The sequence below is a fragment of the Trachurus trachurus genome (genome assembly GCF_905171665.1).
Source record: "Trachurus trachurus genome assembly, chromosome: 20".
In the NCBI taxonomy this organism is placed as follows: domain Eukaryota; kingdom Metazoa; phylum Chordata; class Actinopteri; order Carangiformes; family Carangidae; genus Trachurus; species Trachurus trachurus.
This window is the reverse complement of record NC_139911.1, coordinates 12,477,882-12,499,743: the sequence shown is the minus strand read 5'-3', so window position 1 is coordinate 12,499,743 and position 21,862 is coordinate 12,477,882. Positions and strand designations below refer to the sequence as shown.

Here is a 21,862-nt window from a genome sequence, read left to right as displayed (position 1 = left end):
AAGTTCATTTAATTGATTTTTGCCAACTAGTTTCAAGTTAAATGGTTGCCGGGGGAAACAACCAGGCATCGCCATGGACACCCCATACCACGGGGTCCTCGGTGGAAGGACCCAACAGAGAGGTAAACAAAAAGGAGGTTACGTTAATTAACCTGCAATCATCGATTTTTCGCTGAATTAATTGCATAGCAAGAATAAAGTTTAGGTTTCAAGGTGTAGTTGTTTGCGACGCGATGGCAGAAGACAACGAGCTGGAAAAGTACGTCGCCATTTTGTTGTTTATCTCGTTTTTTTCGTCCTGCTGCATTTTGTTCACACTAGTGGCTGGTTTTCTACTAAACCCATAACACCCATCCCCTCGAGTGGGAAAAGGATATTTTTAGCCGACAGCTGTTGTGTTTATTGCACAGTAAGACAAGTGTGAGTGTGTTGTGGTTGTAAGGAAACCCTGCCTCGATAATAGACACCATTATAGCTGCCGCCGGTGCTGTGTGGTTAAAGGTCGGCTAAATCAGTTGCGTCTCTTCTGATGAGACTCTGCTGATTCAGCAGCTCGGGTCACACCAGGACACTGCCTTTCACTAATGATTCATTTTCTCCTCAGCCCTCTGCATCACTGTTTTCTCTCACTTAATTAAATCCAAACCCCCATCCCCTCCCCCTTTGCCCCCCCCCCCCCCCCCCCCCCCCCCCCCCCCCCCTTCAGGACTCTGTGCCATCTTTGTCCTCAGCTTCTCCCCATCCCATGATGTTTTTCTCTGTGTGTCCATCCAGGCGTGCGGTGGAGGAGCTCCTCAGGGAGACTGACAGGGCTCGGGTGAGAGCAGAGACCATGGGCCCTGCGGGATGGTGAGCAGTGTGTCTGACATGATGCCATCTGTATCAGCCTGAACACATGTGTCATCTGTGGATATTTAACTGTTACTTATCATTTTAGCTGTAATTGCAGAAGGGGAATATTTGTTTGTTGAGTGTAGCCTACTACAGCCTAATTTGGTCTGTGCACAGTTTGACTTGAGTCTGTTATAGCACTGCACGGTATTATCATGATACGTAACTCATAATGCAATATTATTGCATTTTTAAACATTTTGTGACATTCTTAGTATTGCATAACATAGGCTTAATGTGATACGTGATACGTATGCAAAACAAAACAATGTCCCAAAAGGGAAGCTTTAGCAACATCTGTATTATCTAATAAGATACAATTTGCAGTCTGTTTATCTCACTGAAAGGAATAGTTCACCAAAAAATGAAATTCAGTCATTATTGACTCACCCTCATACTGATGAATACTCCGGAGTAGTTTTTTATTCCTCAAAGTGCATCTGGAGACCTGGGAGGGGCGTTCGTAGTCCAACGAAATCCTTATATGAGAGTCTATAGCGCCCGACCAAGAAAGGTCCATAAAACTACACAAACTCCATACTGCTTGTCCACTGCAATCCAGGTGTCCTGAAGGGATATAGTCAAGAGTTTACTCGAAACAACGTCATTTAGTACATTTTTACAGCCTAAACAGTCCTGTATTGAATTTACCTGGGGTGCACTCTCACGTTCACGGGATGTTGCAGCTGACGAGCAGTTTGGAGGAATATTACAAGGTTTTTGTGTAGTTTTATGGACCTTTCTGTGTCGGGCGCTATTGACTCTCACATAAGGATTTTGTTGGACTACGAACCCCCAACCCGGGTCTCCAGATGCACTTTGAGGAATGAATTTCATTTTTTGGTGAACTATTCCTTTAAATAATTTTTCTCCTTGGAAAAAGGGGTTGTCAAGCACACAGACTGACCAACACAGTCATAAAAAGTCAGCGTATTCAGCTACTACAAAGTTTCTTGTCTAGTTTTGAAAAAAATTAGGCAGGTTAGGGAGTAGAAAATTAAGAGGTGCTTTCAGAAAATGTGGGTCTTCCAGAGATCCTTGAAAATGTAGAGCAATGTTGTAGTATTTAGTAGCTTGCTTTAACAAAATTGCACTGACCAACTCAATTGTTTATCTTTTTCATGGTCTTAAAGTAGTCAAAATATAACTAATGTATGAAATGGATTCACTACATGATATATCCATAATGTAACTGACTGTAGGTTGCTATATGGCCCCCAGATTCTTTCAACAAAATGCAGGGGTCATGACCCAAGTGTCCTGAATTACATCCCATGGTTCTTCTTGATATAGAGAATCCAACAATCTGTCGTGTCCCTCATGTTAGAAATGTCCCTCAGAGTTTTAAACTTTGTTCACTTCTCTGTCAGGATGAAGTGTCCCCTCCGGAGCACCAACAAGCGCTTCCTCCTCAACACCCTGCGCTCCACCCGGCTCCAGCGGCCCCCCAGTGAGCCCAGAGCCGCGCACTCGACCACAAGAGGGCACCTGAACAGTGAGACCAGGGACAGGAGCCACGAACGCAGCAGGTCGCCTCCCAGAGATCGAAGGAGCAATGGAGATCACACAGATCATAAGAATCATCACAGAGACAGCTGGAATAAAAAAGACAAGAAAGAGGACAGAGACAAAGAGAGGAAATCCAGACACAGAGACAGAGACAGGAGACATGCGGACGATGGACAGAAAAGACAATGACTCACTAATGTGAGTACTTCTGTTTAAAGGAGGAACACTGCCAATTGTTTCTAGGGAGCACAGAGGTGGACGCTCCAGCACATCTCACAGGGCAGCTTGAGCACTGCTCACCTTGAAGAAGCCAGAGAAGACACTGATTTTACTTTTTATTTCTGCCTATAAAACAGTCTCAACCTTTTTTTCCCCCAGGAAAGTCGGTGAATGATTTACATGTTACTTGATTAATGTTTCTAATGTCAGAACCATATCATAGGTTTAATTGAGTCCCTTGAAGGGATAGTTCAACATTTTGGCAAATTGGAACGGCGGAGCAGAGCCGCGAGCTGCTCAGAGCTACACTATGGAGGCTTATGGTATTTCTTGGTTTCCCCCATCAAACTCACCAAATACACAATCAAACAACTCCAAAACGCTCTGGTGGACAAGTTGTAACCTGCACATTCACCACGCTATGAGATAATAACGAAACACTACCAGACTGAGTTGTTTTCAAGGTAAATTCATGCAAAACCGCTGCCTGTCGGGGCAGTTTTTCGGCAAGCAGTCTCTGAATTTACCTCTAAAACAACTCCGTCTGGTAACGTTCTGTTATCATCTCATAGTGTGGTGAATGTGCAGGTCACAACTCGAAATTGGGGACTTAGATAAAAACTACTGAAGAGCAGTTGAAACAACTGATATTACCTTAAAAAAAGACAAAGACTGTGATGTGTGTTGAGCTTCATTTACTTGGTTAAGTTAGAAGCGACAGGATATCCTTTATATTTCATCTCAAACAGAGCACAAAACTTAAATAAACAGTTTGACAGTATCGACACATTCATTAAAATCTGTATTTTGCTTTTATACTGTGTATTTCTGTTATGTTTGTAAATCAAGTATTTACAAAGTCAGGTAGAGGGGAACCTGTTTTGAAAAGAGGTCAGTGACAGAGTCCTTACGTTTGCCCAGTGAGAGCAAGAATGACACAAGGTGAGTTATTCCTTATAGTCATATGTTTACGTTATAAAAACAAATTAACACAAGATAACTTTATCTGTTAGTATTGAGAAACCTAAGTCAGGTTGGAGTTGACATTTGGATCTTACGTTAATTACAAGCCATTTTGGATTCACAGTATCTTTAGTATGACAGGTATTGTCATTGTCATAATGTAACTGTTTTCTCACTCAGTATTGGATATACTGTATGTTCATTTTTAGATAATACAGACAATTCAGTCCATTGTGGTGCTGCAATAAACAGACTTATCAGTACCAATTAACGTTTGGGCAGAGAAGAGTTATTGTTGTTGTCATATGTAGTAGCATACTAATTAGATTACTATTTAATTCAACACTGTATTATGCCAGGTTGTTTAGCTGCCAGAAGTGAGGTGAGGGAGCTCTGCAGGTCCGGCCAACTCTGCCTCCCCCCAGCGATCTACCACAGAGGAGGAGAAGTCTTCAGTGCCACCGCAGGTCATTTATTGATCTGCAGCCTGTAAGTTCAGCTCAAGTTTTTTTTTTTTTATTCACTGTGTGTAGTGCCTGATTATATAATTTACAGCCAGAGTGGTAGAAAGCAAAATAAGAGTGAGCAAACACAACAAAGTGCACAAATAACACAAAGAACAATGAAAACCAAAAGAAGAAATTAGATTAAATAGTTGTGTAATTGTGTAACAGCTTTTTTCACTCTTTATTATACAATATTAACATTAGATCAATATCAAAAATGATAAAACTCGTCATCCCTGTAAATGAGGGAAACCAACGAGTTAAAATAAAGGTTTAAATAGTTAAAAGTGTTAGAAGTACCAATTTTGAAGACAATTTTAATGTGTTTGCTGTTCAGCCTACATTTATATTTATGCATAATATAGTTGTCATCAAATGTACATTTAGGTAATTGACGTTGCATTCTTATGTTTTACCACTGGTTTTCCATAGTAACTTGAATAAACAAACAACCAAAGAGTTGTAAAAGCCCTGAACCTAAGAACTGCTGACACTTCTCTTCATGTCCTTCCTCTCTCACGTGACTGGTGGTTTGGCTTAAAACTGTGTCACCATGAGGTTTGATTTTAAATTATAATGTCATTACTATTATTTACTAGTCACAATGTTTACATAAGCCATGCTGCTGTCGCCACCGGGTAAGCACGTTTTATCAGGCGTCCAACTTCTTTGACATGTGTACACCAGCTATCAGAAAGGGTTCTGTTTGTCAAAGGAGAAATCAACTATTTCCCTGCTGACACTCCTGTGCTCAACTCCTCCAGTGAGTAGATTAATAATCCTATGACTAAACCCAATGCTACATGATATAATATTAGTATGGTTTGTCATGGTTCAGGTGTACCTTTGGAAAACATGAACCTTTACGCAAGGCCTCCCCACATTTGGCTCTGGTCCATGTGTTTAAGGCTCCACTCTTTTATTGCTCCACATGTTTTAAAAGCGTGGCAACTGTCAGTCTCTGTGCGGCCACGATTAAACCCGTATATCTATAATAGCAAAGTTAAGATGCATTTACTCCTCCTCGCTTAAGCCATTACGCCAAAGTTGTGTGTCTGTAAAGTCCGGCTAAAATGCGTTTAACGCGCCTTATGGTTCATAAATCACGTTGTCCCTCTTCACTGTAGTGGGGGAATAGCTTCGGTTAACTGTTTCCTTCCTCTTTGAAACAATGATCAAATATAAACACCATTGAAAGTGCATAATGCAGCGGGTGATTTGTATAGAATTGGTTTACTTGAACTTTATTGCATCTGCTGAGTGCCCCATTAAGATACCATGGAAAGTGCCTTAATTGCTTTTCAAGAACTCAGTGTAAATATAGTCTATAGATACACGCTATCAAGGTAAAAGCCCCGTGGAGCTGAACAGTTACCTGGAGAATAGGCAAATTACACCTGTATTATAGCAGAGGCTCCAAATGTTGCATAAAGTTGCAGGTGGAGCTCGCGGGGCTGAGTGTGTGTGGAGGGAAGACACGCTCCGTGCGCACGCCGGTTAATTGAGTTTTGTTGCTCACTCCAACCTAATTGGTTTTTACCGCGAGAGCTGCTGTTTAATGGGGCGAACACGCACCGGCTGAAGGCTAATGGCCAGCAAACATGGCGAGAGTGCAGCGGCTGAGGCGACCGCACCGGCTCCGTGTTTGCTATATCGTCAAAGGGCCCACGGTGCTGGGGCTGCGGGGCCACACGGGCCAAATGGTGTTAAATGATGCATTTACAGGCGTGTAATGGGTACATTTTCAAAAGTCGGAAAGGTGTAGGCCAAAAAAAAAGAAGAAAAAAAGGAGGGTGGGTGGGTGGAGGGGTGGAGTGGAGTGGATGTTTGAGTTTCTCATCCGAGTCTCCAAGACAACTGTCTCTCCATCCAGGTCTCTTATCTCACAGGTCAACCAATGTTTGCGCCCATACGTATCGATTTGTCAGCCGCAGTGTGCAGACAAGAGATCTATCCATATAAATGGTCGATGGCTTCACTGTTTGCGGACAAACCCACAACTCCTGCATGAGAATCATGTTTCTGTCGTGCGCTCTAGACCCAGCAGGACCTCTGTAACACACTTACACAGGGTCCCGGTCCTGTACAGACTCTGTTGCTCCTGTGCGCAAACACAGGTGAGCGCCGGTTTACTCCTATACCCAAACGGTGCGCTATTTACAGAGGGACATTGATTTACGCGCGGGCAGCCGTTCTGCTCTTTACTGAAAACAATCTCACAAGCCACAGAATATCCTGGAAACTGAGGGGGCTGTAGGTCTGTCGGTCTGAGCAAACACTGAGACCAATGGCTTGTGCGCTGCAGGGTCACATGGTGACAGAGTGACACACCTGTGCGGAGCCGTAAGGGCCTCGCAGTTGCGCCAGACAGAGGCAGGTAGAGCAGAAGGTCCACGCCGAGGCAGCTGGGCGCATGCAGGTACAGGTTCAGGTACATGTGCGCGCAAACGGCCCCACAGCCTCGGGTCCTCGGCAGCCATGAATCGGGAAGATCATTATTACCCCTCGCAGGTTTTCAAAGACTCCTGCGCCTACCAGAGACCACAGGGCGAGGACTACAGCCACAGCCCGCCGCCCTGCTTGTACATGAACAGGCAGGTCCACTCCGTCTACACGCCGCCGTCCATGGGGGCCCTGGAGCCGGCCAGTCTTCCTGACATCGCCCCCTCTTACAGTCTACCCGGCCTGCGAGACGACCCCGGTGTCCCCCAGCTGCACCACCCGCAGGGGCTCCAGCAGCAGGCTCTGCAGCCCGCCGCGGGGTATGGAGACACGGTGGAGCAGAGCAGATATCACCTCCCCTTCCCCTGGATGAAAACCACAAAATCCCACTCACACACCTGGAAGGGCCAGTGGGCAGGTAAAAACCGTCCAAGCCGCTACAAGCCAGTAAATGGCTTTTGTTTTTCAAAACACAAAGAAGAGAATCACTGAATGGAGACAAGCTGTACATGAAAGCGAGATTTATTTCTCTTTGATAACATTGTAATAGCTTATCGAAATACATGGATAGTGTTGTTTGCTGCATTTCTCTGTAGTCATAGCACTAACTTTCTAAGTCCTGCAGTGACATCATGCCCTCAACAATATGATCCTGGGTGTTTCAGTTTACCTTGTCAGTCAATTTGTAAAAGGCCCGGAAGGTCAACGCTCACCTTTATCAGGTCTTATCGTCACAAAAATGTGGGTTTTGTCTTTTCAAAACATTTTTTCACAAATCGCCATATCTTAAGCCATCAGCGGCAGGTTACTATAGAGTATTATAACCAACCAACAACCAAATCTACCACAGTCGGCAGTGGTTCATGTGGGCCTGGTAAGATAAAAAGGAGAAAAGATTATATTAACAGAAGTTTGCAGCTTAAATTTACGTTAATAAACCATTAGCCTACTTCTATCACAACATGCTGATTTTAATAGTCAGTCTATAATGAGCAGAAAGTATCTAACAGGGGTACCAGTTTGCTAATAGGAGAAATGTGTGTCCCAAAGCTTCTTCTATTGTCTGTAAAGTTTTCAGGAAATCAGATTTAACCAACATTTATTCTGCTTCAGTGATTTGATGTAAAGGTGAAGGTTTTTATAGCAACATGACCACAGTGATCTATTTTCTCGCGTTACACTTTGGTTACGAGTTTGGTTAACTTTTACGCACAGTCTTTGTGATCAGAATCAGTGAGAATTATAGCAGATTTTGGATGTTTTATTACCAGATGATTCAAATAAACCTATAACAACCAGATTCAAACGGTTCTGAACAAGTTAAGATTACATTAAAGTTGTTTACCATTCAGAGATGCTGTAGGCAACGGCACAAAAGTTTCTAAAACAGTGCTGCTCTATCCAAAACAGTAGCCTATAATAACAACATGGTCGTTGACTGTAATTAGTGCCATATGCATTTGAATTGTAAATGGCTGAAGCCTATTTTTGTTAAACCTTCCCAAGAGCTGTCTTGCCTAATTACAAAATAATTAAAATATACTCTGTTTGGAAATACACTCAATTTTACGTTCACTTTGACTGAAATTGTATTTCTTTCTTTCACATTTTGTCACATCAAAAAAAATCCTGTTGGCCCTTCATGATCTGTCTGAATAGCCTATAAATTCAAGATAATGTCAAAGCGATGACTGATATTAGGCGAACTATTTTAAAAGTAGCTACCAAATGAACGACTAATCATGCTAAAGTAAAATAATCAAAAATTTTAATAAATAAAGAAAAAAATTTCACAACTATATTTTAAAATTAAGTCTTTTCGGTCATCGGTAAAATACAGGAAGTCATTTAATCGATGTCGAGGAGAGGATCAGGAAGTCCCGATAAAATAAAGCGTAGGCTGCACTTCGGTTGATTTCAATATAAAATAATTTGTCTCTCTTTGACCTTTGGCCTTCAGCCATGGAAAAATACTATATCTTCTTTGCTCTCAGATATCAAACCACACTAATTTCTCAATACAAACTACTTTTGTCATGGGATGAATTTTAGATGTGGGTCACCAGATGAACCAAACTGGTAATCTTAATCTCCTTTAACTCTGCATTCAGAAGTGTTTTTTGTGTGATTTAAAAACAACACATTTTCAGTGGGACCTTCACCTGTTGCTTTCAAATTTCAACTTTAACCAAGGAGGAATTTTTGTGGCAAATCTCGGCAGATTTCCTCCTGACATTGCAAGTTAATAAGTGCTTATTTTATCCGCTATGAGACGCTTTTATCTTGTGTGGTTTCAGCAGGAGCCAGTGGTCAAAATCTGTGCGCACTTGACACAAATCATCCAGTAAATTTACAATAAAATAAAGGAATAGATTAAGAAAATATAATAATTAAGGAATCCTTCTTGAAAACATCTGTCTGTGTCCAGGGCCGTACGTGATGGAGACTGAGGAGAACAAACGCACGAGGACCGCCTACACGCGCGCCCAGCTGCTGGAGCTCGAGAAGGAGTTTCTGTTCAACCGCTACATCTCGAGGCCGCGGCGCGTGGAGCTGGCGCTGACCCTGAGCCTCACCGAGCGCCACATCAAAATCTGGTTTCAGAACCGGCGCATGAAGTGGAAGAAGGAGGAGGACCGGAGGAGGGCGAGGGGGGCAGACCCGGACCAGGATAGCTCCATCACCTCCGGAGACCAGGGGCAAGGGGAGGGGGCAGCGGGAGGGGGGGTCTCCTCGACAAACGGACCCCACACCGCCACTACAACACCGCCCGTTTCCCCGCTGCACGGCCACTCTCTCACCGCCCCTGGCCCCAGAGAACCTGCATAGGCCCCCCACACACACACACCAGCACTTAATTATCCCTCAGATGACCACCCAGATGTTGCAGGGAACTTTTCCCGAGGGAAACAATGGAAACCAATAAAAAACATTCTACACGGAAGCACAAAGGATTTATATTTAAACACTGGACAGAGTGAAACAAGGACTACCGTGGGCCTCCTTTATCATTTCTGGACTTGAAGGGACTCCATCCTCTCCAGTGACAGTGAAGGCTTTGAGACTTTCTGAACACCCAATGACATGCTGAGACAACCAGATCACAAGAGACCCTCCCACCCCACCCAACTTTGAGGGAAGCAACGTGGATTCAGTTGCACAGACTTTTGCTGTATAGTCCATGCTCATGAATGTAAATATCATAATCTGACCATCAGTAATATGTATCAATGTTCACATGTGTACATAAATCCACATCATGTAAATTGCGTTACTCAATGAGCCACATAGCTTATTTTATTCTTGGAAATGTTCATTATGATGAATGAATAGCACATATAATAAATTTGGAATAAAATCACAATAACAATAATGACAGTCTTTTGGCATTTGGCATAGGTGAAATCCAGTAATTAAAGGTCACAACTTGTTTGGAGCGTCAGTGAGCACGAGACCCTGAAGGCGCAGGTGACATATCTTCTTCACCTCGTCGATGCCTCGCGCCCTCTCCACGACGCGCTCGTTCTGACAGCGCGCGGCCAGCTGCCGTAAAATGTTGGCCTTGTCGTTCATCCGGGCGCAGATGACAAACGGGAACCCGAACCTCTCTTTGTACTCCTCGTTAAGCCGCGCCATGCGCGAGGCTTCCGCGGCATCCAGCGCGTCCATCCCGGCTCGTGCCTGCTCCTCGCGAGACTCTGAGGTCAAAGTGCCCCTTTGGAGATCCCTGCCCGCGAGGTCCGGGTGACACCTGAGGATCCCCTCTTTACCTGGACACACATGATTGTGATTATTGCCCACAAAACCACATTCTCCCGCATTCTGTGAGTAATAAACTCAAAACAACCAACAAAAAGTATCAAAAAGCTAATAAAAACCCAAATCTGTGTCTCACCTGATTCCGGAAGAGAATCGATAAACTCACTAATAGCAGCCTCCAGAGCAGACAAGCTCGCAAAGGGACGCCTCGGCCACACAGCAGCTGTTATGATGGGACATTTCTCCACCACGTTGCCAAAAATATTCACAAAATCCTCATAGGGAAGAGCGTTTACTGCGTTGATGTCCATGTCTTCTTGTTGCTGGGTTGTGGTTGCTGTTGAATGACCTCAGGGTTATTGCACTGGTGGACACACACACACACACACACACACACACACACACACACACACACACACACACACACACACACACACACACACACACACACACACACACACACACACACACACACACACACACACACACACACCCTTGTAATGCTATCTTTGTGAGGACACTCACTGACATAATGTATTCCCTAGCCCCTTACCCTAACCTTAACCATCCAAAACAAATGCCTTAACCTTAACCATTACTCTTAACCTAATTATAACCTAAAGTCTTAACCCTCAAACAGTCCTTGGAAAAAGTGAGGACCGGCCAAAATGTCCTCACTTCCCAAAAATGTTCTCACTCTGTTGGTTAAAATCTCTTTCCGGTCCACAACGTAGTAAACACAAGAACACACACACACACACACACACACACACACACACACACACACACACACACACACACACACACACACACCTGATGCCCCAGAAAACGAGTTCAGACAAGTTTACAAAAAGGGCGTGAAAGTAAAATGCAAATTTTTAGAAGCAGGTTGACTTCTTCAAAGTGCAAACTCTGATCTCTGGCGTCACCTAGCGCCTAAAGAGGGCAACTAACAGATAAACTGTTGGGGATGTAGCTACCTGAAGCCCGCAACACTGAAACACTGAGTGGCTGAGGGTCACCAAGCGGTCAGAAGATGGTTAAATAGACGGAGGTTTTATTTTTTGCACTTTTATTCTTTTATTTTAAAATATTGGTTTGTTATTTCTCCTAAAGACAGATTTTTGCTTTAGCTATTGACAGTCACATGTACAGATGGCATCATTTCAAACCATCACAATAAAGAAAAAAAACAACCCACTACACCTGACCTTCAATTATCTTTTTTTTTTTATAACATGTTTTAATAGTTAAAGTACATTTTATTGCAGGTAAAATGCTTCTCGGTACAATTTAAAAAATACATACAAAGCTGGGTTATAAAATATAAATGTGTACAAATAGCTGCTGATAAAAAAAAAAGTATAACAATGAAAATCCATAACATTACAATGTCCAACAATGTTTTGAGAGGAAGGGTTTTTGCCGTACATCAACGTTGGAATATATGATACAACTTAAAACTAAAGGTCAATCAGTTGCTCCAGTATATACTAGTCCTAATACTGATTAAATGAAACTCCTAGCTTACATGTCTGATGTCTACAGTCCTGAGTTGTTTGGATTCATTTATCAGACCTGTTTTTCATTTTTAGCTGCACAATACAATAGATAAAAAAACTAAACTAAATAACTATTTACATTCAGAACATACCATCATATAAATCTTATATTAATCTTAACCCTATGCATAATAAAATCTATCTTCTGATACTGTCACTGCTATACAACTGTTATACTATTTCATAACCCTAACATAAAAGAAGTGCACTCCACTGTCGCTGCTGAGATTATAATGAGTAAAATATTGTGTAAACTGTTAACAACAGTAATACAGACAAAATGGTTTGAACGTCAGCGTGATCACTCCCTATCAGATGGTTTCATCAGTTTGTCCTCAGCTGCCTCAGCGTCGGTGTCGGACACCTCTGCTTTGTTATCTTCAGTTGCGTATGTTCGACAGTAGTCATTGGCCGACGGTGTCTTGCTCTCATCCCAATTTGCCAAAGGAGAAATGTCCAGAACGAAAGATGTGTTTTGGTAGTCGGTCGACGTCTGGTCAAGCATGTTGTGGTAGAGCTGAAAGAAGAAGGAAGTAGGTGGTGAAAAATAAGGAAATAAGATGATAATGCCACTTATAGATCAGATACACAACATTTTGTCTCTTCGTCCAATGGAGAGAGGGAAAGGCTAAAACTGTGCTGCCTTCACATATATTATCTCTAAATAGTAGAAGCATGTTGACGATGCACTCTGTTCCTACCTTCTCCTCTCTGTCTGTCAGCTGGTCACACATAAAGGACACCAGTTTGGAGAACGAAGGGCGATTGCAGGCATCCAGAGCCCAACACTTACACATCATCTCATACCTGGAGAAAACAGACCAGCAAAAAGGAGAAACATGAATGAATATTAGTTCATCATATCCTAATATCTATTATATCCAAATGATTGGCAACAAGACTATTGTATTGGCTTGGTCTGGAAGATTTTTTACTTTTATGTGAAAATATGAATACATATAACATTGTAAAATTACTACATTACACGTAAAAGTCCTGCAGTCAATAAAAGAAAGAACATTTTTAAAAAAAAATTAAAAATAAAACCGTGTCAAAAGTAGACGTATGGTAAAATGTTGCATGTGGTCATATACATATTATATTATTGGATAACTGTCATGAATGTATTAATGTATAAATTAGATTTTACCAATGTACTCTTGTCAAGGTGGAACTAGTTGTCTTATTACAATTGGATGGTTTATCAATTTTTTATACTCTATTAAACAGACAATTCTTGCTGTAATATTTTACAGTAAAAACTGTATTTTCTTTACACGTCAAATGCAATTTAACCAATTTCTGAAATGTATTCACAAAATAATAATAGAAGAAATTAGAGGTAGATTTCCCTTTGAATTGTTGTAAACTGAAAGTATTACAATGAAATATTAAAGTAAAATAAATGATTTCATATTGTTCAGTGCAGGCATTCAGGAAAAACTAAACCAGTTTGTGGATAAACTGTCCCCCTTAATTGTAATAATTGGTAAAAAAATAAAAATAAAAATAAAATTATCACTGCAACACTTATAGTTTTGTACAATGTCTAATAATGTTGCATGCAGACCAAAGACACTTACACAGCATCGTTGGCATAGTACGGACAGTCCATCTTAAATCCTTTCTCAATCATTGAATAGAACGTGTGATCAACCTTCATCCCAGGATATGGAGTGACACCTGAAACCATACGTATAAGGGGATCAGTGGATTATGTTATGGAGGAACTGACTCTAAATGAACTACTCATGGAGGGCACTAGTCTATGAAAGCTACCAAGTGAGAAGATCTCCCAGAGCAGAATGCCATAAGCCCAGACGTCACTCTTCATGGTGTACATCCCCTGGAAGATGCTCTCTGGTGCCATCCACTTCACTGGTAAACGCACCTGTAAGTACAGTGGAACCATATCACCCACAAAATGTGTGAGAAATGACGCAAGACGGACGAGATTAAGCAACAAAACAGTGACGTAAAACATGCAGGCGCCTCTGTTATCTCACATACATTTCCTCTCACAACGTAGTTGGAGTCGTTGTCGATGTCTCGTGCCAGCCCGAAGTCACCAATTTTCACCATTCTGCCCTTTGTCACCAACACATTTCGAGCTGCCAGGTCTCTGTGGATACACTGCAGAAATACAGGACCAGTCGTCAATATAGTTATCTTAGGCTACTGTATGTACTACCATCACCACAAGACTAAATCAAGAAGTGTCAGTTTATAATTGAACTTGAATATTGTGTTATTTGTTTAGTGTTACTTTATTTACCTGTTGTACTATTTCACTTTTGTTCTATAACAAGACTTTTACATTATTGTTTTACAATGTCCAGCAATTAGAGAGATGATAAAATATAGTTTAAAAAAAAAGAAAAGTTTTTCCTTTCCACACTATAACACTGTGTTTGCATGTTGGTTAAATAAAGTATCTCTCTTTGAAAAACAAATGAGAGGTTTCTAGTTATTCTTCTTTAGCTCTCCAATGTGCAAATTTGTTATCAAATGACCTGCAGATTATATCATAGTTTAGACTCTCATATGTAAAAATGAAAATGCAAATCCAAAATTTTCATAGGCCAAGCTGGTGTCTTTAAATGTGTTTGCTTGTTTGTCTGATTAACGGTACAAGATTTGCAGATTGTCAAGAGCAAATCCTCACGATTGGGAAGCTGGAACGAGAAATTCTTTGGTATTTTGCTTAAGATATCTTAATGAAAAATGATTAAGAAATGAAATTATTAATGATGGATTTCATCTCTAGTCCCTCCCTTTGTCTCTTACATTCTTGGCGGAGAGGAAGTCCATTCCCTTGGCCACTTGGAACGCAAAGCTCAGCAGGTCATCGAAGGTCAGGGCTTGAACGTCGTCATCAGGATCATCGTTTTCATAAGAATCTGCAGTTCACAGATTAAAAGTAGATCTAATTTGCACTGGTGAACTCATGTTGATATTTAGTTTATCTCTTGACTTTAGATTTTAGGTGCGTTTCCTGACCTTCATACATGTCCATGTCACCAGAGCCGAGGGTGAGGAGGGAGATGTCCTCTTGCCCTGTGCCGTTAGCAGGATGCATTGGCACATAATTGTCCACTGGAAATTTTCCCTCACTGTAAAAAAAAGAAAGAAAGAAAAACACGATGTGAGTGATACTGTAATATTGAACCAGACTTCTAACAGAATAATTTAATATGTCTCTAAATTTCATGTTGGACCTCCGTTTGCTTAACTATCCGCACTATTGCGCCTCTTTATTTCCCCACCTCGAGCATTTCTTAGGCTGCAGGTTGTGGTAAAGGCTGCTGAAACGGTCCCTGTTGAAAGCGTCGGTCACAGACTTGTGGTAGCGCTCGCTGTTGGTCTTTAAATAGTTCAGCAGGTCTCCGTAACAGCAGTACTGGAAAATCAGGTATATGGGTCCTAAATGGAGAAAAGAAACATTAGCATCAGCTTACTGTAAATTCACCCTCACGATTATCTGACACCATTTTACTATTCATATCATCTCATATACTGTAGAGAAACCCACATGCTTACTTGGGATGTGCTGCGGTGGGAATAAATTAGTTGTGCATGCGTGTGTGTGGTAAATTGTACCTGTATTTGTGCATGCACCAAGCAGGTTCACAATGTTGGTGTGCTGACCGACATGAGTCAGCATCTTCAGCTCTGACATCAGCGCCTCTTTCTCCATCGTCTGGTGTTTGTCTGTTGGGTCAAACACCACATCAGCCACTGAAATCACCTCCATGTCAATTCGCATTTCACTGGTGGAATAAACATAGGAAACGCCGACCTTTAAGCATCTTGACAGCCACCTGCTGAGAGACTCCAGGCTTGTTGATACCATAGGCTGTAGCTTGGAGCACCATACCAAAAGCTCCAGAGCCCAGTTCTTTTCCTGCAGGTGACACAAAAACGAAATGAAATAAAAATCTGAAATATATAATATGATATATGAAAAACTGCCACATAAAGGCAAATATTAGAGAGAAATTAATTTAAATCTTTGTCCCTATAATAACCTCTCACATTTATCATCAGACCCTAAAAGGAGCACCTTACCTGAGTTGGGAAACACTGCATTAAACTAACTGTAAAGAAAGTACTTCATATAGCTCCACCCCTTGTGATTCACAACAATAAAACACTGCTTACATACTAACTTAACTCATAAGTGCAAACAATTTGGATATGACTTCAGATTAGAATGTTTTTTTAAAACTAATAAATGTAGTAGATTTATCAGATAATACCTCCGACTTTTACTTGAGCAGGATTTTAAATACAGTTTATATTTTATTTTGTGTTTTTACATTCTTCTGAATCTGAGTAGTTCTCCCAGCACTCGGATGCTGCATTATGTCTCATGCCTGGTGTAATTCGTACCCAGCTCCAGGTTCTCCCGGGGAAACTCCCATTTCTGATCGTATTCAAAGTCCTTGAAGTTGATGTAGATGTAATCATTGTCATTGGGTCCAACCATCTGGATCATCTGAAGCTGCGGCTGATACTGGGGTTTCTGTTGCAGAAGCAGAATGAGCTGTTGTAATTTCTTCACATGTCTGAGCTTGCATGTCTTTTCTCTGATGTATATAATACATACCTTCTTTTTGACAAAGTGAATGAGCGCCACAGATAACACTACCAAAGCCAGGAGCAGGAGCAAACTGCCCACCTTCAGCACCATCAAACTGTTGTCATCAGAAACTTGAGCACCTAAAAAAACAGTTTTGTATTCAGAAATGTTCCTTATGGAAATGTAATTTCATGAAAAACGTGAAAAACATCTCACTACCTGTGGACGGCTGGTATAAAGGTCGGTAGTATATTTTGTCAAAACACCAGGAACCCACTGAGTTTGTCACGCAAAACCTTAACTGGGGCCCGACCACTTCATCGTTTCTCAGTGAGCTCCTGATTGTTTTGTGGCAGAGGACATCAGAGTCTGTTTGAGAGGTGCCTTCGATTTCTTCCCAGGATGTATCTGTTTTACAGCTGTAATTAAACAAAGAGTTGGAAAAAACAAATCAGAATGTGTGCACACCAGGCCCTGACCTGAGCACCTCTGACAGTATCCATACCTATCATTGGAGGGGCAATACATCCAGGTATAATTAGCTGGCACAAGAGTCACAATCTCAGCGGTGAGGCCATCATCAGTGCTGCTGGAAAATGTTGGTTTGTCTAAAACAAAACAAGTGGATTTGTAAGGTTATAATATAACAGCAAAATCAAAGTGATATGAACAGTATTGGCTATATTTTTAAATACTCATACACATGTGTCTTACCAACAACACACACTGATATAGTCCGTGTTTCTCTTTGCCCTCCAGCTTCTAGGTGTAACTTGTAATCTCCTGATGTGAGTGGACCAACCAGCTCCACAGTCCTGAGAAAACAGTGTTATAGTCATTATCATATACTGCAGTGCCGTGAAAAAAGTACTTGCTCCCTTCCTGATTTCTTTGTTTTTTGCATATTTGTCACACTTAAATGTTTACAATAATCCAACAAATTTGGATATTAGACAAAGATAACCCAAAATGCAGTTTTTAAATTATGAAAAAACAAGATCATTGATCGTCGCTGCCAGACCTGTTGAATCAAGAAATCACTTCAATAGAAGCTGTTTGAGTGAAGTGAAGGAGGATAAGAGATCTCAAACAGAAACACATCATGCCGCTAGCTAAAAAAAATTCAAAAAAATATGAAAAACAAAATCATTGACACCTATCAGTCAGAAAAGTGTTGCAAAGTCATTTCTAAAGCTTTGGGACTCCAGTGAACCACTGTGTGAGCCTTTATCCACTAATGGAGAAAGCTTGGAATAGTGGTGAAAACCTTCCCAAGATGGCCGCCTTACCAAATTACTCCAAAAGCGCAGCAGCAACTGATCCAGGAGGTCACAAAAGACCTCAGAACAACTTCTAAAGATCTGAAGGCCTCCCTTGGCTCAGTTATGGTCATTGTTCATGATGATGGAGGACGTCCGGCCTTCAGTTCGTGACCTCAAGGTCAAACTCTTGGGTTTCTCCATTAGTGGATAAAGCATCTCACTGTGGTTCACTGGAGTCCCAAAGCTTTAGAAATGGCTTTGTAACACCTTCCAGACTGATAGGTGTCAGTGATATTTACTTGGGTTATCTTTGTCTAATATCCAAATTTGTAAACATTTAAGTCTGACAAATATGCAAAAAACAAAGAAATCAGGAAGGGAGCAAATACTTTTTCATGGCACTGTATGTACCTGTAGCCTATATGATTATCATGTTATATGATGATATTCCCAAAAGTAGCTGTCTATTGTACGGTATGTTGTTCTTATAGATACTGGGACTTTTCTACATCCTGACAATTTTTTGGAAGTTAAAGCAGATATCAGCTTCACGGCCGTTTCGGCTAATGCTGCGTTCAAGGCAGGCTTTTGAAACCGTAAGTTACAGCTTCAAGTCACAACTACGACTTGGTAGCGTTCCAGGTAACCCGTAGCTCGTGTTTTTACCATCCTGTTGTCTGTGAAAGTTCCCTATAACGGCCACTCGTAACTTCCGACCCGTGAACTCGTACCAGATCGAACTGGTATGACTTCACAGGAAGGAAAAACACAAAGTACGAGTTTCTTTGAACGCACCATGAGTTAGCAGCCCCCGCCCTTGTCAGGCATCAATTGGTCCTCGTGCTACGTCACCACATTCACGCGCATCCCTTGGCTGCACACACAGCCCTTCATGCCGTTCTCTCTCCTCATTGGATAACACTTGTATCCCACAAGGAAAATTTTCTCCTCGGGTTACAGCAGAGCAGAGTGACGGAGAGACTCGTGTTTAGGCTGAAATACTTCATGTAAGTGATTGCTGACGGAAAATAGGACTATTTAGGACTTATATTAACAAAAACATTCCACTGATATCTGCTTTAATTGAGATTGAGCTGTAGAAACATCACTTCCTGGGATTACCTGTGTTTTGTTACCCATTTCTCCTTGTTGCATTTAATTATGGTTTTGTTCGGAGTCTGCCAGGAGCAGTGCTGGAGCACGGGGTGGTAGGAGACATTGGCTTGCAAACTGGCGCTAGATGCATCCTCTGCTAAGAGAGTCTTACTCTTATCCAACTGGACAGACAGGAAACCTTCAGCTGAGAAGAACAAAACAGTGAACATGAATGGTTTAGAAGTGTTCATTAATGACAGAGTCAATCACAGCACATACAGGGAAGAAAAACAACAAAATAAAATGAGCTCTACTAACCCTGGACATGTATGTGAACAGTCTTAGTTTTATTGTCTTGTCTTCTGCAGGTATACATGCCACTGTCCTCCACTCTAACTGAGTTTATGAACAGGTACGCCACCTGATTACCCATATGCGAGTCATTTTTGATGCAGACCTGGAAGAAAAAAACATTTTTATGATTGAATTGTGGTGATTAAAAGTAACCTGTTTGTGTGAATTGAAACATGGTGAGATAAAGTCAAACAAAAAAGCAATTTTTTCTCATTACCTCATTTTTGACTTTAGAAGGACATGCCAATGAGTTGTTATTCAGTGTTTTCCCGTCTTTCTCCCACACAGGTGACAGTTTTCTGTTTTGATTTCGATATCGTGCACGAAGCAGCAAAGACTGACCAGGGCTCACGGTCACATTAGAAACCTCTGTCTGTTTATCCACATCAAGGTCTAAAACACACAGTAGTTAGGTTTTTAAATGATAGATAGATAGATAGATAGATAGATAGATAGATAGATAGATAGATAGATAGATAGATAGATAGATAGATAGATAGATAGATTCAAATGGTTCATTACCATAGTCATACAGTTGGGAGCACTCGCGATCTGCAGCATTTGAGGCACAGCACATCACAGCTTTATTAATGTAGTTGGCACCTGACACTTCGCTCCTTGTCCTGTCACTTGTAACTCTTTCAGATGTGTCTCTGTTCAAAAGAAAGATAACCTGTTTATAGTCAACATTGGTTTTAGTTGAGACTTACTCTGAATTACGCACAGAACTGTAGAGGACAACATCTTACTTAGACCACTCAATTGTGGGCATTGGGCAGCCCCGAGAGACACAGGCGAGTTTAGGGGACTCATATGGCGTATCTGCACCCTCCAGTGTCAACTGTGGTTTTGTGGGACGTTCTGGAAAACATTACAGCATTAACATCAAATTGTTAACATCTTTTTAATACCACAGATTTATTATCAACATCAAACAGTCTGGTGTGATGAGTGCTGTTACTCACCCATTGCTACGTGTAAAGACACAGTCACTGAGGAGTTGGCCCTGCTGCTGGCTTCAAAGCTCAGCAGGTACTCCCCAGAATCTGTCTCAGCAAGCGGCGGCAGGACGATGGAGTCATTGCTGCTTCTGATAAGGAGTGTGAAAAGGCGTCCGTTTTATCAAAGTTACATAGGCTACAGTAAAGAGGGGGAAACCCATCGAAATACACACAACGATGTTCACTTACATAGTCGTTAGGTCTTCTCTTCTGATCCAGTGACTGACAGGATGTCCATCTAAGCCCTCTGGAGAGATGATGAGTTTCTTACCAGCACACACGTCTATTCTGACAGGACCAGTTGCATTCAGATGAACAGCTGGGAAGAAACATGCCACCTAGAAGATAAAAGTCGTCAAGTAATCGCTCACTTTACGTACAATTCAGTGCAGGAGCATGAAACTATTCCCTATTCATCTCTGGTCTGTTAAACAGAAATGAAACAGCGCTAGGCTAATTTTAGTGACATTTGTGTCATCTCTGTCTCTGAGGTTTGAGAGGCTGTTGCTTCGCTGCAGTTTTGTTATTGCAAAGTCAAAAAATTAACCCGAAAAGATATTCCAAGTAGGCCTACAGTATCTTTCTGCAATATTTGTGTTCGACTGTACAAACCTAAGTTTCATATTTTGCAGAAGTGTACAATATGCCTGATTCTGTCTCCTTGGGACAATAGTGCTAAATATATTAAATAGATTATTGCATGCACAGACTTACACATAATGTGATTAATTAATTTAACTGTTGAGTTAAGACATAGAAATGATTGTGGATGTTACCTCCTCACTGGGTACACACGGCTGACTGTGTGCTGCGCAGAGCAGCCCGGCAACACACAGCAGGAGACCAGCTGAAAGACAGGAAATTTACTTTATTTCAAATATTTATATAAATGTATGTGTATGTGTGCTCACCAAGCAGTAATTAAAAAAAACTAAAACAAATACATTAAAAGTAATAAGTATAAGAATGCAAAAATGAAAACAAACGTAATTGGAAAAAAGTTTTAGAAACACAAAAAGCACAGAAAAACACTGTTATGAGGATAAATTAGGATGAGGATGAACAGTTTGGTTGATTTCTTTAAACCTAGTTATAGTCATATATTTTTGCACAAAGTTATAGACTTATTTTAATATTTACAAAAACTTAATTCAGTCTAAACTTCCTAATTTCAGTGGCACACATATGCACACACTATATTTTTTTCTTTATGTTATGTTTTGTTTTGTTTTTTTAAAGGCGTTTAATCCCAAGGCATCATGATCTCAGAAGTGAGACGCAACTCACCTGCAGTCATATTTCTCTGCCTCGGCATTGATGCTCTCTGTTTCCCCCCCACCGTCACATACTCATTATCGGACTGCGAAACCTTGACATGCAACTTGAGTTCAAGTACCTACTTTATAAAGAGAGGAAATGGTGACGTTATTAGTCACGCCTGACAACGGTTTTTTTTTAAATAGTTTTTCATTTCTTCCTTTTTTGTTGTTGTTGCGCGTCTATTCCTGCAAGTCCGGTACCAGTGTTTAGTGACCAGTGGGCTCTAGATAGAAACTGACTGACTTTAGATTAAATGTTAGTATAAATTTTCTTTTCTATGATTTTGCTATAGGACAGCTTTAAATGAGGAGGGGATATTTGCTTCAGTTACAAATGTCCAAATAGGCCATTGTATAAGGAATCCCTAGCCTTTCTTTCTTTTTTAAAAATATGATAA

The 21,862-nt window shown here is 41.2% G+C and overlaps 4 protein-coding genes across 7 annotated transcripts; 2 read left to right on the top strand and 2 right to left on the bottom strand.

Moving 5' to 3' along the window:
* The first annotated feature begins 111 nt into the window (after positions 1–111).
* On the top strand, positions 112–3,741 carry LOC311003407 (uncharacterized protein). Of its 3 annotated transcripts, XR_014596269.1 has the most exons (4): positions 120–259; positions 707–849; positions 2,262–3,014; positions 3,208–3,741. XR_014596269.1 is itself a non-coding variant. In XM_083995163.1 (3 exons), the coding sequence occupies exons 1-3, from the start codon at positions 234–236 to the stop codon at positions 2,587–2,589; spliced, it is 429 nt and encodes a 142-aa protein (XP_083851289.1). In that variant the 5' UTR covers positions 112–233; the 3' UTR covers positions 2,590–3,741. The 3 variants fall into 3 exon arrangements, 2 of the variants coding, with proteins under 2 accessions (XP_083851289.1, XP_083851288.1); XM_083995163.1 differs by having other exon boundaries at positions 112–259; positions 775–849; positions 2,262–3,741; XM_083995162.1 differs by having other exon boundaries at positions 2,262–3,741.
* Positions 3,742–6,523: 2,782 nt separating this feature from the next.
* pdx1 (pancreatic and duodenal homeobox 1) lies at positions 6,524–9,675 on the top strand (the record flags this gene model as incomplete). Its single annotated transcript, XM_083995160.1, is given in 3 exon segments — positions 6,524–6,543; positions 6,545–6,948; positions 8,959–9,675. Coding segments are annotated over 3 exon segments (825 nt in total). The 3' UTR covers positions 9,360–9,675.
* Positions 9,676–9,812: 137 nt separating this feature from the next.
* urad (ureidoimidazoline (2-oxo-4-hydroxy-4-carboxy-5-) decarboxylase) lies at positions 9,813–10,737 on the bottom strand. Its single transcript, XM_083995161.1, has 2 exons — positions 10,426–10,737; positions 9,813–10,300 (listed from the first exon to the last, which is right to left on the bottom strand). The coding sequence occupies exons 1-2, from the start codon at positions 10,598–10,600 to the stop codon at positions 9,951–9,953; spliced, it is 525 nt and encodes a 174-aa protein (XP_083851287.1). The 5' UTR covers positions 10,601–10,737; the 3' UTR covers positions 9,813–9,950.
* Positions 10,738–11,361: 624 nt separating this feature from the next.
* LOC311003436 (receptor-type tyrosine-protein kinase FLT3-like) lies at positions 11,362–21,504 on the bottom strand. 2 transcript variants are annotated; one of them, XM_083995201.1, is made up of 24 exons: positions 21,433–21,504; positions 20,922–20,992; positions 20,335–20,483; positions 20,110–20,234; positions 19,894–20,005; positions 19,667–19,797; positions 19,362–19,537; positions 19,109–19,247; positions 18,818–18,995; positions 17,148–17,248; positions 16,939–17,041; positions 16,653–16,852; positions 16,461–16,573; positions 16,244–16,376; positions 15,651–15,755; positions 15,452–15,562; positions 15,118–15,274; positions 14,852–14,964; positions 14,639–14,751; positions 13,862–13,984; positions 13,631–13,742; positions 13,435–13,534; positions 12,553–12,658; positions 11,362–12,368 (listed from the first exon to the last, which is right to left on the bottom strand). In XM_083995201.1, exons 1-24 carry the CDS (start codon positions 21,458–21,460, stop codon positions 12,153–12,155), a joined length of 3,015 nt encoding a protein of 1,004 aa, XP_083851327.1. In that variant the 5' UTR covers positions 21,461–21,504; the 3' UTR covers positions 11,362–12,152. The 2 variants fall into 2 exon arrangements, with proteins under 2 accessions (XP_083851327.1, XP_083851328.1); XM_083995202.1 differs by lacking the exons at positions 20,335–20,483; positions 20,922–20,992; positions 21,433–21,504 and having other exon boundaries at positions 19,900–20,005; positions 20,110–20,148.
* Positions 21,505–21,862: the final 358 nt, after the last annotated feature.

What these genes read in the sequence shown, in the direction of transcription:
- LOC311003407 (XM_083995162.1), top strand. Translation starts at nt 746, where the DNA reads ATGATGTTTTTCTCTGTGTGTCCATCCAGGCGTGCGGTGGAGGAGCTC. An exon ending in ACCATGGGCCCTGCGGGATG is followed by an intron (nt 850 to 2,261) that starts GTGAGCAGTGTG and finishes CTTCTCTGTCAG; the next exon opens with GATGAAGTGTCCCCTCCGGA.
- urad (XM_083995161.1), bottom strand. Translation starts at nt 10,600, where the DNA reads ATGGACATCAACGCAGTAAACGCTCTTCCCTATGAGGATTTTGTGAAT. An exon ending in CGATTCTCTTCCGGAATCAG is followed by an intron (nt 10,301 to 10,425) that starts GTGAGACACAGA and finishes ATGTGTGTCCAG; the next exon opens with GTAAAGAGGGGATCCTCAGG.
- LOC311003436 (XM_083995201.1), bottom strand. Translation starts at nt 21,460, where the DNA reads ATGCCGAGGCAGAGAAATATGACTGCAG. An exon ending in CGTGTGTACCCAGTGAGGAG is followed by an intron (nt 20,484 to 20,921) that starts GTAACATCCACA and finishes TTTATCTTCTAG; the next exon opens with GTGGCATGTTTCTTCCCAGC. An exon ending in TATATCAGTGTGTGTTGTTG is followed by an intron (nt 17,042 to 17,147) that starts GTAAGACACATG and finishes GTTTTGTTTTAG; the next exon opens with ACAAACCAACATTTTCCAGC.